The sequence below is a fragment of the Loxodonta africana genome, chromosome 8 (assembly GCF_030014295.1).
Source record: "Loxodonta africana isolate mLoxAfr1 chromosome 8, mLoxAfr1.hap2, whole genome shotgun sequence".
NCBI lineage: Eukaryota > Metazoa > Chordata > Mammalia > Proboscidea > Elephantidae > Loxodonta > Loxodonta africana.
This window is the reverse complement of record NC_087349.1, coordinates 52,511,349-52,530,164: the sequence shown is the minus strand read 5'-3', so window position 1 is coordinate 52,530,164 and position 18,816 is coordinate 52,511,349. Positions and strand designations below refer to the sequence as shown.

Below are 18,816 nucleotides of genomic sequence, written 5' to 3'. Positions count from 1 at the left end.
GAATTAGCATTTAAATTAAACTTCAGTTAAGTGAAAACTAACATTAATATATTTAAACTATTTTTAGTTTTGTGCACATCTAGTTTTTTTTTTTTTAATACCAATGTATAGTTGACAAAATTTCCATAACGATCTCTCATTTCTTAATAGTTATTTGGAAGTAATGGAAAGGCCAGGTTATTAGTTTAATCATGTTAAGTTTTCCTGTGTCTTTTCCTTTCTGCTAGGAAAAGGAAGATGACAAATCAGACGCCTCAAGCTCTCAGCAGCCAAAAAGCCCCCAAGGTCTGAGTGACACAGGGTACTCTTCTGATGGAATATCAAGCTCACTTGGTGAAATTCCGAGTCATATTCCAAGCGATGAAAAGGATTTGCTCAAGGGCCTCAAAAAGGACTTTTTTTCCCAGGAAAGCAGTCCTTCCAGTCCCTCTGATTTGGCTAAGTTAGAAAGTACTGTCCTATCTATTTTGGAAGCTCAATCTAGTACACTTGTTGATGAAAAGTCAGAAAAGAAAACAAAACCCCAGGGAGTTTCTCCAGAGCAACCTAAAGACCAACAGAAAACTCAGACTTTTTCTGAAACGCTGGAAATTACTGTTCCAGAAGAGCCACCCAAGGAAAGTCAAGAAGAAAAGAAAGACACTTTTAAAAAAGATGACCAACAAGGCATCCCTTCCAGAAAGGACTATAAAGAAAAGTTTGAGTTTGTTGATGACATAGCTGGAAGAAGGCAAACTTATGATTCAGTTGAAGATAGCAGTGAAAGTGAAAACTCACCTGTTCCACAAAGAAAACGGAGAACTAGTGTTGGTTCCTCAAGCAGTGATGAGTATAAACAGGAAGATAGTCAAGGATCAGGTGAAGAGGAAGACTTCATTCGAAAGCAAATCATAGAAATGAGTGCTGGTGAAGATGCTTCAGGTTCTGAGGATGATGAGTTTATTAAGAACCAACTCAAAGAGATTAGCAGTAGTATAGAAAGCCAGAAGAAGGAAGAAACAAAAGGAAAAGGAAAAGCAACAGCAGGGAAACACAAGCGACTGACAAGAAAAAGTAGTGCGAGCTTTGATGACGATGTAGGGAGACGTCATTCATGGCATGATGAAGATGATGAGATGTATGATGACAGTTCTGAACTTAAATACAGAGAAACCAAAAGTCAAGAGAGTGAAGAACTTGCAGTTGCTGGAGGTGGAGGGCTACGTCGATTTAAAACCATTGAACTCAACAGCACAATCACAGATAAGTATTCTGCAGAGTCATCACAGAAAAAAACAACTTTGTATTTTGATGAAGAGCCAGAATTAGAAATGGAAAGCCTGACAGACTCACCAGAAGATAGGTCAAGGGGGGAAGGATCTTCTAGTCTTCATGCTTCCAGCTTCACTCCTGGTACATCCCCTACCTCAGTGTCATCACTTGATGAGGATAGTGACAGTAGCCCAAGTCACAAAAAAGGAGAGAGCAAACAGCAACGCAAAGCGCGGCACAGATCACATGGCCCTCTTCTACCTACTATAGAGGATTCTTCAGAGGAAGAAGAATTGAGAGAGGAAGAAGAATTATTAAAAGAGCAAGAAAAGCAGCGGGAGTTAGAACAGCAACAAAGAAAGACTTCTAGTAAAAAATCAAAAAAAGACAAAGATGAACTTCGAGCTCAGAGAAGGAGAGAGAGACCAAAGACACCACCCAGCAATCTCTCTCCCATTGAAGATGCTTCTCCAACAGAAGAATTACGTCAGGCTGCAGAAATGGAGGAGCTCCACCGATCTTCTTGTTCTGAATATTCGCCTAGCATTGAATCAGACCCAGAGGGTTTTGAAATAAGCCCAGAAAAAATAATAGAAGTACAGAAAGTTTATAAATTGCCCACAGCTGTGTCTTTATACTCCCCAACAGATGAGCAATCTATTATGCAGAAAGAAGGTGGCCAAAAGGCATTAAAAAGTGCTGAGGAGATGTATGAAGAAATGATACATAAATCCCACAAATATAAAGCTTTTCCAGCTGCAAATGAACGAGATGAAGTGTTTGAAAAAGAACCTTTATATGGTGGGATGTTAATAGAAGATTATATTTATGAGTCGTTAGTAGAGGACACATACAATGGATCAGTAGATGGCACTTTGCTAACAAGGGAAGACGAAGAAAATGGATTTATGCAGCAGAAAGGGAGAGAGCAAAAAATAAGACTTCCGGAACAGATTTATGAAGACCCTATGCAGAAGATTACAGACCTCCAGAAAGAGTTTTATGAGTTAGGAAGCTTGCATTCTGTTGTGCCTCAAGAAGATATTGTTTCAAGCTCTTATATCATCCCAGAGAGCCATGAAATAGTAGATCTTGGCAGTATGGTAAGTTCTACCAGTGAAGAAAAAAAATTATTAGATGCTGATACTGCCTATGAAGAACTCATGAAGAGGCAACAGATGCAGCTAACACCTGCATCCAGTCCAACCCAGCCCCCCATCAGGGACGATGTGACAGAGTCCACCATGGACTTTGATAGGGTGGCCGATGCGTCTTTGACATCAAGCATTCTCTCAGGTGCATCTCTTACAGATTCAACCAGCAGTGCGACACTCTCTATTCCAGATGTTAAAATAACCCAACATTTTTCAACAGAAGAAATTGAGGATGAATATGTAACTGATTATACAAGAGAAATTCAAGAAATAATTGCCCATGAATCACTGATTTTGACCTATTCTGAGCCCTCAGAAAGTGCTACATCTGTCCCACCATCTGATACACCTTCTCTTACATCATCTGTTTCTTCGGTTTGCACCACAGATAGCTCCTCACCTATTACTACCCTGGATAGCATAACCACAGTTTATACAGAGCCAGCGGATGTAGTAACTAAATTTAAAGATTCTGAGGGAATTTCTTCACCAACTTATTTCCCAGGCAGCATTATTGACTATCCGGACGAAATAAGTATATCGTTAGATAGGGCTGCCACAGCAGATGGTAGGACTAGTGCTGATCGTATTACAATTTCCTTATCTGATATGGCTTCTTCTATCATAGAATCTGTAGGAACTAAACTTGAGGCGCCTGTTGACATTATTTCCACCGACTTATCTATAGCTGAAAAAGCCAAGAAGGAAACTGGGAATGGAGTTATTCTAGAGGTTTTAGACGCTTACAGAGATAAAAAGAAGGAATCTGAAGCTGAATTAAAAAAAATTACCATATCTGAAACTGTGTTTGATCAACCACCTTCTTCTGTAAAAGCTCTTCCAATGAAGGAGCAGGTTTCAACCACATACTTTGTATCTGGAGAGGTATTTGGCCAAGTAAAACCCGAGTCTCAGTTACCATCTGGTAGTCCTTCTGTTTTCTCTCTTCCCACCAGAACTCGCCCATTCCTCCGGAGTTCTTCTTTGGACAGATCAGCCCAACCTCCTCCTCCTCCTCCCCCCCCTCCTCCTCCACCCCCACCTCCACCTCCTCCTCCTCCCCCTCCACTGCCTCCACCAACTTCACCTAAACCAACGATTTATCCTAGAAGAAAGGTACCAGTTACAGCTTCAGTGGCTCTAGCTACTACTGCTACCCCTCTGGTGGATGCTGTTGCTGCCGTAGAGACCCCAGCTGTTCTGAAGAGTAATGGGTTACCTGTAACAAAGATATGTACCCCTTCACCTCCTCCTGTTCCTCCTAAGCCGTCTTCAATTCCATCTGGGCTTGTATTTACACATAGGCCTGAGCCAGGCAAACCTCCAATTGCCCCTAAACCAGCGGTTCCTCAGCTTCCAATAACTACACAAAAATCAACAGATACACCTCCCAAGCCAAGTGCTTTATCTTTAACTTCAACTATGACACTGAATTTAGTGACTTCAGCAGATTATAAATTGCCTTCCCCTACCTCCCCACTTTCCCCCCACTCTAACAAGTCTTCACCAAGATTTTCCAAATCCCTCATGGAAACCTATGTGGTTATCACATTGCCATCTGAACCTGGGACTCCAACAGATTCTTCCGCTGGTCAAGCAATTACCAGTTGGCCCCTAGGATCACCCCCCAAAGATCTGGTTTCCATTGAACCGGTGTTTTCTGCTCCTCCTGTAACAGCTGCAGCAATTCCAAGTTCCTCAGAGCAGAGACTATACATGTCAGGAGCTTTGGAGACATTTTCTGCTATCCCTGTCACAACACTGTCTACATTTCAACCAGCCCCATCTTCAGCTGCAAAATTTCTCACAACTGAAGTTCCCAAAGTTGAAGTTTCAGCAGCTAAAAGTACAGTCCCTAGTATTGGTCCCAGCAGTGTCTCTATAACAATTCCTCCAGAACATCTTGCTCTAGATACCCTACATTTAGAGAAGCATCAGTATAAGGAGAATGGAAAATTGCAACCTGTTGGTGATATCATTGATCTGCGTACAGTACCAAAAGTAGAAGTTAAAGTAACCGAAAAATGTATGGATCTTTCTGCTCCTATGATGGATGTGAAAAGGCAGACCACATCAATTGATGTTTATGGGAGACAAATTAGCACCGTGCAACCATCCATTATAAATCTTAGTGCAGCCTCATCAGCAGCCTCATCAGTAGTGACCCCAATATCCCTGGTCACTGAAGCAGTGACAGTTGTCACATGCACAGCTAGTGCAAGTTACAGCACAGGCACAGAAAGCTTTATGGGTATAGAACCTACAATGACAACACCACTCCAGCTAACTACGTCAAAGTATGCTGAGCCCCCATATAGGACACCAAGTGGTCAAGCCTTTCCTACGCTTAAGGAGGAAGCACCAATAAACTTATCGCGAAGTACTCCAGCACAAGCAGCGACACTGGCTATTACAAAACCTGTCACTGTACCTCCTGCTGGTATTACAAATGGATGGACTGATAGCACCACATCCCAAGGGATCAGTGATGGGGAAGCAGTGGATCTCAGTACCACAAAGTCTCATAGAACTGTTGTAACAGTGGACGAATCTACTTCAAGTGCAGTGACCAAAATAATAGAAGATGATGAAAAACCTGTTGATCTGACTGCAGGAAGAAGAGCTGTGTGCTGTGACATGGTTTATAAGTTACCTTTTGGAAGGAGTTGCACAGCACAGCAACCTGCAACTACTCTTCCTGAGGATCGTTTTGGTTATAGGGATGACCACTATCAGTATGATCGGTCAGGGCCATATGGTTATAGAGGTATTGGGGGAATGAAACCTTCCATGTCTGACACTAATTTGGCAGAAGCTGGACATTTTTTCTATAAAAGTAAGAATGCTTTTGATTATTCTGAAGGAACTGATGCAGCAGTAGATCTAACTTCAGGGAGAATTACAACAGGTCAGTATGATGTGGCAGCAGACCTATCCTTGAAATATCATTATGGTGTTCCCCATCTCATTTCAGGATGAAAATGTGGTCTCTCTTCCAATTTTGTTATTTTTTCTCTTTCCTTGGATGTTTTGGCAACATATTTTGGATTACATGTGCGCTTTTGTTTTTTCATTTTTTTATTTGTTCTGCTCAAAATCGCCTGCATGTGCCTGCATGTTCAACGTTGCTTTTATTCTGCGTCTAATTAGGTTAACCTGTGGATTTGCATGTAGCCCCATTCATTATGTTCACCAAGATGAGCGGGCTTTCAAACCCAAAAAGCATCATTCATTCTGGCGACTGGACTATAACTCTGCCCTGTATTTCAGGTGAGGTAATGGATTATTCAAGCAAGACTACAGGTCCATATCCAGAAACACGACAAGTCATTTCAGGCATGGGGCTTAGTACCCCACAGTATTCCACAGCAAGAATGACTCCACCTCCCGGATCCCAGTATGGTGTGGGAAGTGTTTTGAAGTCATCTGATGGTGTTGTCTATTCTTCAGTAGCAACTCCAGTACCTTCTACATTTGCTATCACCACACAACCTGGCTCCATTTTTAGCACCACTGTGAGGGATTTTTCTGGTTTGCACACAGCCGATGCAGTGACTTCATTATCTGCCCTGCATCAGAGCCAGCCAATGCCCAGATCGTATTTCCTAACAACAGGTACATCTGAAACGGACATTGCAGTAACTGCTATTGATATCAATGCCAGCTTGCAAACCATTACCATGGAAACTTTTAGAGCTGAGACAATAGACACTGTTCCCACTTTAACCACAGCATCTGAAGTGTTTGCTGAAGTGGTGGAAGAAGAAAGTGCTCTTTTAATTGTCCCTGAAGAAGATAAACAACAACAGCAGTTAGACTTGGAGCGTGAACTCTTGGAACTGGAGAAAATCAAGCAGCAGCGCTTTGCTGAGGAATTGGAGTGGGAACGCCAGGAAATTCAAAGGTTCCGAGAACAAGAAAAGATCATGGTTCAAAAAAAGCTGGAGGAGCTGCAGTCAATGAAGCAGCACCTTCTCTATCAGCAAGAAGAAGAGCGGCAAGCCCAGTTTATGATGAGGCAGGAGACGCTGGCTCAGCAACAGTTACAGCTTGAGCAGATCCAACAGCTACAGCAACAGCTTCACCAACAGCTAGAGGAGCAAAAGATTCGCCAGATCTATCAGTATAACTATGACCCTTCTGGAACTGTCTCTCCACAAACCACTACAGAGCAGGCGATTTTAGAAAGTCAGTATGCCGCCCCAGAAGGTGCTCAGTTTTGGGGGACCGACGAGGCAACCACTACAGCTTCAGCTGTTGTGGCAATTGAAATACCACAAAGCCAAGGATGGTACACAGTTCAGTCTGATGGCGTTACTCAATACATTGCCCCACCTGGCATTCTGACAACTGTTTCAGAAATACCTCTAACTGATGTTGTTGTAAAAGATGAAAAACAACCCAAAAAGCGAAGTTCTGGAGCTAAAGTCCGTGGACAGTATGATGAAATAGGAGAAAATATGGGAGATGACCCCCGAGGTTTTAAAAAGATAGTGGACAGTGGTGTACAAACCGATGATGAAGATGCAGGAGATAGGAGTTATGCAAGTAGGAGAAGGAGAACTAAAAAAAGTGTTGATACGAGTGTCCAAACTGATGATGAAGATCAGGATGAATGGGATATGCCCAGTAGATCAAGGAGAAAATCTCGTGTAGGGAAGTATGGCGACAGCGCTACAGAGGCCGAGAAAACCAAACCCCTTTCCAAAGTCTCCAGCATAGCAGTTCAGACAGTGGCAGAGATATCTGTGCAAACCGAACCAGTCGGAACCATAAGAACACCTTCAGTAAAGGCACGAGTGGATGCCAAGGTTGAAATAATTAAACATATTTCAGCACCTGAGAAGACTTACAAAGGGGGCAGCTTAGGATGTCAAACAGAAGCAGATCCAGACTCACAAAGTCCTCAGTATCTGAGTGCTACATCTCCACCCAAAGACAAGAAACGCCCAACACCTTTAGAGATTGGTTATTCATCTCATCTTCGGGCAGATTCCACAGTACAGCTGGCTCCTTCCCCACCCAAATCTCCAAAAGTCCTTTATTCACCCATCTCACCACTTTCACCAGGCAAAGCCTTAGAATCAGCCTTTGTACCTTATGAAAAAACCCTCTCTGATGATATAAGTCCACAGAAAGTACTGCATCCGGATATGGCTAAAGTTCCCCCAGCAAGTCCTAAGACAGCCAAGATGATGCAGCGTTCTATGTCTGACCCCAAGCCTCTGAGTCCTACAGCAGATGAGAGTTCCAGGGCCTCTTTTCAGTATACTGAGGGCTACACGGTAAGAGTGATTCTCTTTTCAGTTAAAAGACAATTATGGGTTGATGTTAATCTGTTTGCATATTTAAGGGGGCAATAAAGCCCCTGGTACCTTAGAAACCTAATACTAAATTTCAGTGATGACTGTTTCTTTAGAAATTTGGGTAAAATTTTGCATGTAATGCATCACTTAAAATTACCCAAAAAAGAAAACATTGTGTGATGCAAAATGAAGAAGAAATTTATTATTTGATGAGTTAATGAGATTGAAAATTTTGTTCTAATATTGAAATCTCCCTAGTGCATATTGAAGATGGTGGTTTCAGTGAATTTAATTCATATTCGTAGTCAAATATGATGGAATAAATGTTGAACATAAACAGATGAGGTGAAAGATGGCCATAAATTTAGACCCATGGCTACTAGAATCCCAAAGCTGGTAGGCTCTCTGGAGATCATCTTGTCAGTCACTATTATGTTTTCATAAAAATGCTTAGAACAAACTTGGTCAATAGTGAGCAGGCAGGAGAAAGTTGAATACAATCATCGTAGTTCATGCATACTTATTTTGCTTCTGATGACTTTATTATTCTAACCTAGGTAAGCCTTAGTCCTAGTACTTAAATGTTCTTATTTTTCTTTCCCAGTTTGTTTAGTCATTGCCTGAATGAGGAGAATTTAGTATTGAATGGAGGGAAAATGGAAATGTAATTAAGATACCTTAACAAAAGATTAAGCCAAAACCAAATCCGTTGCCCTTGAGTTGATTCCAACACATGGCAACACCATGTGTTACAGAGTAGAGCTGAGCTTCATAGGATTTTTCTGGGCTGTAAACGTTATTGAAGCGAGTCACTAGGCCTTTCTCCTGTGGTACTTCGGGATCGATTCAAGCCACGGACATATCGGTTAGTAGCCAAGAGCAAACCATGTTTAGCCACCCAGGGACATAATGAAAGAATAATTAATGCTAAACAATAATAGTAGATTGATAGTCTAAATTGGGTTAGAATTTCAGAAGCTAAAAGAATTTTTATATTTCCCTTGATAATAGAAATTATTTTAAAATGCATAAATATGTTCCCAGAGGAAAAGAACATAGAGATGTTAGATACATTTGTGAAGATCTCTGTAGCTAAGAATAAGAAATGTTAGTAATCAGCTATGGAAGCAAGCGTATCCTATTTTAGAGAGTCTAATAAAAATCTTTCAGTTGGTTGAATAATGTGATAATTCAATTTAAAACAAGATTTATGTTCAAATTAAAAACTCCCCTAAAGTACTGGTTTCTGAACTCTAGGTCTCAGAATCCTGAAACTTTTTTACATAAGCTTTGTGGAGATATTGCTAGATTTCCATTGACCCAATATTGGCTATAGGCTGAATAACACGCCATTATATATTACTGTGTTTATTCATAGATGTATAGGCACATCAATGCTTATTATATTAATGAAATGCTTATTCATTTCTACTTTTTCAAAATTTCACAGTAGCATTTATCATTATGTTCTGTCTTAACCGTTGAATCTTAAAAGTAAAACTGTCCTCATGCGGGGGACAGAGGTTATAGCCAGATATTAACATTAAAAAACGGCTTTACACTGAGACAGTCCGGTAATCACTGCCCTGGTTGTTTAGATTTAATCCAGTTTACAGATGGTTACTTTATGTAAAGCTTTGTTTGTAGAAGTAAATATATTTTGAAATGTGGGTTTTAACTCAGTTATAATGTATAGATATTTATTTACACAGCTGTGGCCTATAGATTAACTTAAAGATTTACACTGAAAACTTTGAAAATATGATTTTTCACAATATTTTAAAATAATATTGAAGACTTTGTCATTAGAATAACAGACCATTTCAGCTAATGTAGTCATCGCTCACTTAGTAGAAGGTCCTGCTCTCTTTTTCTTTACCCGTGTTTTTTTGTTTTATTTCATTTCTTGTTGTTGAGAATATACGCAGAACATACACCAATTCAACAATTTCTATATGTACAATTCAGTGACATTGATTACATTCTTCAAATTGTGCAACATTCTAACCCTTCTTTTCCAAATTTTTCCTCCCCCGTTAACATAAACTCACTGCCCCCCTAAATTTCCTGTCTAATGTTGCCAGTTACTATTGCCAAGTTGATCCCATGTAGATAGTTCTTAAAAGAACACAGTGCTCGAAGCAGACATTCTTTACTAGTTAAGTTAAACTGTTTGGCTTTAAGGACACTTCAGGGGATGTTTTTGGTTTAAGGTTTAAAGATGATCTCAGGGCACTAATTTCAGGCCCTGTACTCTTAATTCAGATGACGCAGTTAAAGAAGAGATTCAAGATATATCAATATTTTTCCTCACAGTATTCACTTTGGATGCGTAAATATGGAATAAAAAATGTGGTGAGTTGTAGGGGTTGTATTACTGATTGTATCAGTAATACAGGTAGTCCCTGATTTACAATGGGGCTCTGTTCCAATGACTGTGTTGTAAGTTGGTTCTGACTAAGTCTGGTACAGCATGATTCTGTCTTTAAATGCCTTGAAACCAAGCATCAACTCTGCCTCTCTGAATATAAGCCCATTCTGGCATCCTTTTCCAAAACAAGCCTGTTTCATCCACTTTGAAAATCTTATCGTTAGTAATATATACTACCTACAATGTGGCAATGCGTAATTTGCTGAGGTCAAAAAAAAAAGTAAGTGTGGTTCATTGTAACTCAAATACATCATAAATCGGGGACTGCCTGTATTGGGTTGACTATGTAATCATAAAAGAAGTTGAGTAGAGCTACTAAATATTCTGCGTCTGAAAATTCTAGATGTATTGTACCTTGGGGCATAATTCAGTACTCCTTCTTTCAATTGGTCAAATCCAATGCTAAATTTAATGTGGAATATTTGCACATAAACTCAAATGTATTTTTTATTGGATCCACAAGGTAGACCATTTCTTATGCAGATAGTATTTTTAACACATTAGATCCTTCGAGTCTAAGATGTGACTTTTGTTTCTATGCAAATGTATAGATACGCTTTTAGTCTGTTTTAAACTAAATAAAAACAATTTCTTACTTATAATCATGGTTGATTAAGTATTAACTGCACTAAAAAGAATATTCTTCTAAGTGATATTCATAGTGATGTGAGTCTAATTTAAGAAGTCTAGCTCAGCAGATTATAGATTCCTAATTTCCACAGACCAGTAAAGTCAAACAAACAAACAAAAAATACCATTCGGTAGGCATTGAGGCAACACAGTAACACATATAATACAGCATGAAAGGTAAGTTTCATGCCATAAGAAATTCCCAGGTAGCATCCACTCTTCTTGGAAGTGTCAGGAAAGTTTCAAACAGGAGATTCTGAGACTCGAAGGTTGAGATCCCTGTCGGACCATGAAGGAAGAAATGGAGGTCATTATAAATAGAGGCAATAAAATGTGCAAAGGCTGAGAATGATGAGCAGACATAGAGCAAAGAGGAAGAGAAGAAGGTTTGTGTAGATGAAACAGTAAAGTAAATAGGCTCTAGTTTGCCATTTCAGAGTTTGAATTTACTTCCCTCAGCTATAGAGAGCCTAGTCCAGGTCACCGTCATCTTTTATTTACACTGTCCACTACCGTCTGCACTCCCTCCACTCTTGTGTTCTCTTCAGTGTTTTTCAAGTAACACCCAGGGTGATTTTTAAATGTAAATCAGATTATGTCACCTACTCCATAGATCAAACTCTCCAGTAGAGTCTCACCACACTCAGAATGTATTAGAATTTTTTTTCCTAGGCTGACATATCTGGCCTCCATCTGTTTCACCACTTCATCAGTCACTCCCCACACCTGCCCCACTTCTCATTCTACTCCAAGTACTGATCTTTGGATGTGCCAACCTTATCCCATCCAAGGCTTATGTCTAGATCTCTCTTTCCAGATCATTGCCTGGTTCTTTCCTTAGTAGCTTTCTGCTCAAATTTCACCTTCACAGAGAAGCTTTCCTTCTCTAAGTAAGTCTACTACTACCATGAACCCCTCCCCAACACCCTCTAAATTTGCATACAGTATATTACTTATCGAACATGTTATCAGGCAGGACCAGTCCCGGGGAAGGACATCATGCTTGGTAAAATAGTGGGTCAGCCAAAAAGAAGAAGACCCTCAACAACATGGATTGACACAGCAGCTGCAACAGTGGGCTCAAACATAGCAAAGATCATGAGGTTGGTGCAGGACAGGGCAATGTTTCATTCTGTTGTACATAGGGCCGCTACGAGTCGGAACCTACTCCACAGCACCTAACAACAACGACATATTACTTACTAATGTATTATGTCTTTTAATGAATATCATCTTTCTTCTTTAATGGAATGTAAACTGTGTGAGTGCCAGGATTTGCTTTGTTTGCTGCAGTAGTCACAAGTGCCTAGAACGGTGCCTAGCAGAAAGTGGTCCCTCAATATTTATCCTTGGTAAAATAGGCCCACAATCTGCCCTGTTTTAACAAGTCCTACTGATAACTCTTATGTTGGTATCTCCTTTCCTTAAAGTGTCAAGTCCACTTTGTTTATTTTTATATTGACATCTGAGACCCTGATCACAAGTTGAAGGAGATTTAGGTATTAGTATATTCAGCCTTCTTATTGATGAGGAAACAAGTTCCAGAGTATGCTAGTGACTTTTTCATAGTTCCTTATAAACCAGCAACTTAAGCAGAATTAGAATGCTAGGCTTCTCATGTTATTATTCTTATTAGTAGTTTCTTCTGAGAATTACTGAATATTTTCTGATAATTTCTTGCTAATTCACTGCCACATTTGATGTCTGTCTTTTTAACTTGTTATTTACCTCAGCTCTCCCTAAAATTCTGGTTTAAATCCCTCTATATTAGGTTTATTTGTTTTTTATGCATTCTTGCATTCATTCATTTATTATCTCATTCATTCATTCATTGCTGTCTTCCACATACTGTGGTAAACTCTAAAAGGAACAGGATGAATTAGAGAGGCAGGGTTCGTTTCATTTCCTACTGCTAGGAATATTTTGTTCTTTTTGCTTATGTAGCAAAGCATTTGGCATAAATATAAATAATGCCATATTTATGCCTATTCCCAAGAAAGGGGACTCAACCGAATGTGAAAATTATAGAACAATATCATTAATGTCACGCGCAATCAAAATTTTGCTGAAGATCATTCAAAAATGGCTGCAGCAGTGAATCAACAGGGAACTGCCAGAAATTCAGGCTGGTTTCAGAAGAGGACATGGAACTAGGGATATCATTGCTGATGTCAGATGGATCCTGGCTGAAAGCAGAGAATACCAGAAGGATGTTTACCTGTGTTTTGTTGACTATGCAAAGGCATTCGACTGTGTGGATCATAACAAACAATGGATAACATTGCGAAGAATGGGAATTCCAGAACACTTAATTGTGCTCATGAGGAGCCTTTACATAGATCAAGAGGCAGTTGTTCAGACAGAACAAGGGGATACTGATTGGTTTAAAGTCAGGAAAGGTGTGCGTCAGGGTTGTATTCTTTCACCATACCTATTCAATCTGTATGCTGAGCAAATAATCCAAGAAGCTGGACTATATGAAGAAGAATGGGGCATCAGGATTGGAGGAAGACTCATTAACAACCTGTGTTATGCAGATGACACAACCTTGCTTGCTGAAAGTGAAGAGGACTTGAAGCACTTACTAATGAAGATCAAAGACTACAGCCTTCAGTATGCATTGCTCCTCAACATAAAGAAAACAAAAATCCTCACAACTGGACCAATGAGCAACATCATGATAAATGGAGAAAAGATTGAAGTTGTCAAAGATTTCATCTTACTTGGATCCTCAATCAACAGCCATGGAAGCAGCAGACAAGAAATCAAAAGACGCATTGCATTGGGTAAACCTGCTGCAAAAGACCCCTTTACGGTGTTGAAGACCAAAGATGTCACTTTGAAGACTAAGGTGCGCCTGACCCAAGCCACGGTACTTTCAATTGCTTCATATGCGTGTGAAAGCTGGACAAGGAATAAGGAAGACCGAAGGAGAGTTGACGCCTTTGAATTGTGGTGTTGGCGAAGAATATTGAATATACCATGGACTGCCAAAAGAATGAAGAAATCTGTCTTAGAAGAAGTACAACCAGAATGCTCCTTGGAAGCAAGGATGGCGAGACTGCGTCTTACATACTTTGGACATGTTGTCAGGAGAGAGCAGTCCCTGGAGAAGGACAACATGCTTGGCAGAGTACAGGGTCAGTGGAAAAGAGGAAGACCCTCAACAATGTGGATTGACACAGTGGCTGCAACAATGAGCTCAAGCATAACAACGATTGTAAGGATGGCTCAGGACCGGGCAGTGTTCCGTTCTGTCGTGCATAGGGTTGCTATGAGTCGGAACTGACTCAACAGCACCTAACGGCAACAACAGCAACGAAGCACTATTTTGTACTTTTTGCTTGCTTACAGGGAAATGTGGACTTTTTTAATGTTTTTTATTTGTCCTTTTTCTATACACAATTTTTCTTTTCCTACTAGCTAACAAGCTTTTTGTACAGCTTTCGTTTATTTAGTAATTACACATAAAATCTTTCTTTCTGGAATTTCAGCACATTTGTCTTAATTCTGCAATTTGAAACAGCATTGATTTAAATCTCATTTACATTCCTTTTGCTAGGACCACACTTACATGGCTTGAGACTCTTTTATTCTCAAATCTCTTAGTAACTGTGTACCTTTCCTAATATCAGATTCCTGCTCTCTGTACGCATTTTTAAATTTATTGTTTTGGGTCGTGATGACTCCCCTGACTTACATATTTTATATTGAACACTACTCACCCTTCCTTCACTTTATGTCCCTATGCCTATCTTTATTTTTCTCTGTATCATCATCTAACATATAAGTATTCCTTTGTTATTTTATTTATTGTCTTTTTTCCCCCACCAGAATTTACGAGTGAGAATTTTTGTTTATTATCTTCACTGCTGTATCCCTAGTGCCCGTAAAGATGCCTGACCCCTAATGCGTGCCCAGTAATAATAAATTAATGAATTTGTGGGTGGATGGACCTCTTCGTCAAACTGCTTTTGCTTTCAGGGCTTTCATTTAACTGGAACAGAACAAGGGGATACTGCGTGGTTTAAAATCAAGAATGATGTGAGTCAGGGTTGTATCCTTTCACCATACTTATTCAGTCTGTATGCTGAGCAAATAATCCGAAAAGCTGGACTTTATGAAGAAGAACACAGCATTAGGACTGGAGGAACACTCATTAACAACTTGTGATATGCAGATGACACTACCTTGCTTGCTGAAAGTGAAGAGGACTTGAAGCACTTACTGATGAAGATCAAAGACTACAACCCACAGTATGGATTGTACCTCCACATAAAGAAAATAAAAATCCTCACAACTGGACTAATAAGCAACATCACGATAAATGGAGAGAATATTGAAGTTGTCAAGGATTTCATTTTACTTGTATCCACAATCAGTGCCTGTGGAAGCAGTGTCAAAATCAAATGACATATTGCGTCTTGCATCGTGCAAATCTGCTGCAAAAGACTTCTTCAAAGTGTTAAAAATTAAAGATGTCACTTTGAGGACTAAGGTGCACCTGACCCAAGGCTTGATATTTTCAGTAGCCTCATATAAATGCAAAAGCTAGACAATGAATAAGGAAGACCGAAGAATAGATGCCTTAGAATTATGGTGTTGATGAAGAATACTGAATATACCATGGACTGCCAGAAGGACAAATAAATCTGTCTTGGAAAAGTACAACCAGAATGTTCTTTAGAAGGGAGAATGGTGAGACTTAGTCTTATGTACTTTGGACATTTTATCAGGAGGGACCAGACCCTGGAGAAGGACATCATGCTTGGTAAAGTAGAGGGTCAGTGAAAAAGAGGAAGACCCTCAGTGAGACGGATTGACATGATGGCTGCAACAATAGGCTCAAACAGCAATGATTGTTGAGGGTGGCGCAGGATCAGGCAAGTGCTTCTTTCTGTTGTACATAGGGTTGCTATAAGTAGGAACTGACTCAACGGCACCTAACAAAAACATTTACTTGGAAAAACACTTTAAAGTAGTATACACTCACCTAAAAAGAAAATAATAAAATAAAAATAAAAGACCAGAGCAAAATAATAATAATAAATAAAATAAAACTATATTCATCATCTCATTATCTTTTTTGTGTAGTAGTCCAGTGTTAATAGTTTTTCCTTTTGCTTTCTTCTTTCTGTTATTCCTAACATTTCTTGAATGGTTGACACTATACTCTCTAAGAGTATATTGCTTTAATTTTTTTTTTGATCTGTTGATTGTTCGCAGCTATTAATTTTCCTTAAACCAGAGCACCCAAATGTGTTTCCCATACCCTTTGTCTTTTTTCTACAAAGTGAAACTGGTTTATATCATTACCCCAAATGAACAATAGCTTCACGAGGGAAGATGAAAGTGGCATGCATTCTAAAAAGTCTGAAGAGAAAGTGACATTATCCATTAGGAGAAATAGCAGTGTAAATTTGTTTGGAACTAGAAGGACCTAATTTGTTCAAACAGTATCCCTCTTGAAATATAACATTATTTTTAGAATTATTTATCTATCAAAATGATATGTATATTTCAGAAATAGCACATATTTTATTGATGATACGCACCCCTTTTTGCATTAAAAGAAGTTGCGTTTAAGATGTTATCGTCTCTATATGCCCTTAACAGTTCATTAAGCATTGAAACTGTTTTGTCTTGGCCTTCAACTTGTATAGTAGTTTCAGAGCTCTTTTTAGTAATAGGCAAGCTCTTATTTTCAAAAACTAAATCTTTTTTTTTCCTCTGGAGTTTAAACCAGGATCCTATTGCAAAGCAGATGGTATTGAAGAGCTGAATTATTACAATATGTTTTGCTTCATTGATTGCTATTTTGATAGCTATTTTTAAGATTTTAGGAACCTTTGTGTTTGGGTTGATGTGTATTTCTGAGAATAATTTTTTACCCTAAATTGGGAAATTTTATCTCTGTCAATTCTTCCAGAAAATAAAGATTTGAGAAAGAATGACTATGATGGCCAAGTGTGATTTGAAAATACTGTTTATCGGGTATTGATTATCATTACTGTCTTTGAAAAACAATGTAAGAAATCAGACTTTTAAAACTGACTCTGATGAAATAAGCTGTTTTATAATTGTGGTACTTATGTATGTCAGAAAAAAATTAGTCATATATGAAAGATTGGGTTTGTAAAGCCTGTTTTCGCTCTTACTTTCTCCATTACAGTTGCATTTATCTCAAGATATTTTTTCTTTATGATTAGAATCTTGATTCTTAAAATCCAATTGTTTTAAAATTAAAATGGAAAGTTCTATCTTGAAGTGTTTTTCTAAATAAATGAGAGTAAAATAATAATTCAGTATAATTAAGAGGCTATGATAAAAATCGGTTAAGGTAATGTATACACTTGTCACTGAGAGAAACCAGAAAATTTTTAAGTTGATCAATTTACTGTTCGGTATTTAATACTACCACTTCACTTTAATTGATATTTAAGGATTAATTTCAAAACAAATCTTTCATAGTGAGGGAAAGAAGATCAAATTATTTATGTTTGCCTTTCCAGACATCCATATTTCAAAATATGCAAATTAACACAATTATAAGAAATTAAAAAAAATTAAGTTATAAGAAATATTTATAATTCAAATATTCAGTGAAAGACTTCTGCAGAAAACATAACACTATTCTGATGTTCCACTTCAACTACCACAGTGGAGCTGTGAATTAATAGAGCATTATTACTGACACAGATTTAAAACAGAGCATTATTTAACCTTAATTCGCTCTTTAAGTATGTTACTATAGTATAAAGTTTATTTACTTTAGTATATTAGTTTCTTAACATGATGTACTCTTTTCTTAATACTTCTCTACTCTTAACAGTTGTGCAGTTTGTAACTGACTAAGATAAAGCTACACACACACTGTCTCTCAACTGTATCCCCTCCCAACACTCATGCACGCACACACACACGCTTTTGTATATGTTTATATTTCTGCAAATTGCTAATTATTTGGGATTCTCTAAACTCCCACATTTGTTATTACTGAGTAAAAAAAGAAAAGCAACTAAAATGATTATTGTATAAAAATCTGGAAAATTTTATAGTATAAAAAATTTGGGGTATATTTTGAGATATAAGGTGTATACTCACATCACAATGTATTCCAGTAGTTGCTTGACATTTTTTTCTTACCATTATATTCAACATCATCATATACCTGCATATACATACATATACATGTATGCATAAGATACTTAATACTTTTAGAGCCTCATAACCAATAAAACATTTTCACATGCATTTGTTCGGTTGAAATGTAAACCACTTATTTTTTGTAGCCTTTATATTTGTTTTATTCTGTGTTTTAAAGATGAGGAACCTGAAGCCCAGATCAATATTCTTTGCGCTACCACCTCAAACATTAATTCTATTTGCATCAAATGAGACACAAGTATTTAAGAGTATCTTGAATTGTATGGACAGTTTGAATTAGGAGAACAATAAAACACGTGTGGTAAGGTAAACTGACTCTTAAATGAACTGGATAATCAGACGTAGTTTAGCCTGAAGCTATGAACAACAAAAGGAATTATTATCAATTTTAATTTCACCTAAGAACAAGTTCCCACAGGTTCAGATTAAAACAATCGAAAAATTAATCTTAATAGCTGAAAACAATGTAAGATATCATTAAGCTAGCTTAGAGAACTGCTATCTCACTATTTTTTATTAGTGTTGTTTTAAAAACATAGAGGCACTTCTAGTACTGGGAGACAGCAAATAAAAACCTAGCCTTGTGAAGAACAAGAAATAATCTTTTCGAGGGAATGAAAGACCTATAAAAATAAAAGATATCACTCCCTCCTCCTTCCCCATCCAAGTGAATGATTAAATATAAGTGTATGCAACAACAAATGTACAAAAATTGTTTGGCTCTTTGATAAGCCATTTTAACTACATGAATAAATCACTCTTAATAGGTTGAACCAAATTTTAATTTCTGATCCATGAAGGTAGTATATAGCTTGACACAGACAAGGCCAAATTTTCAGGCAAAATTCAGCCCTAATCAAAGAGCTCAGTGTCCAGG

The 18,816-nt window shown here is 38.2% G+C and overlaps 1 protein-coding gene across 1 annotated transcript in view; it reads left to right on the top strand.

Annotated features, from left to right (window-relative positions):
• Positions 1–18,816, top strand: part of LOC111749764 (protein piccolo-like) — a 74,328-nt gene that overhangs the window by 11,737 nt on the left and 43,775 nt on the right. Inside the window, 3 exon segments of the mRNA XM_064290402.1 lie at positions 228–5,402; positions 5,404–5,643; positions 5,645–7,690. Of these exon segments, the coding sequence (XP_064146472.1) occupies positions 228–5,402; positions 5,404–5,643; positions 5,645–7,690 (7,461 nt within the window).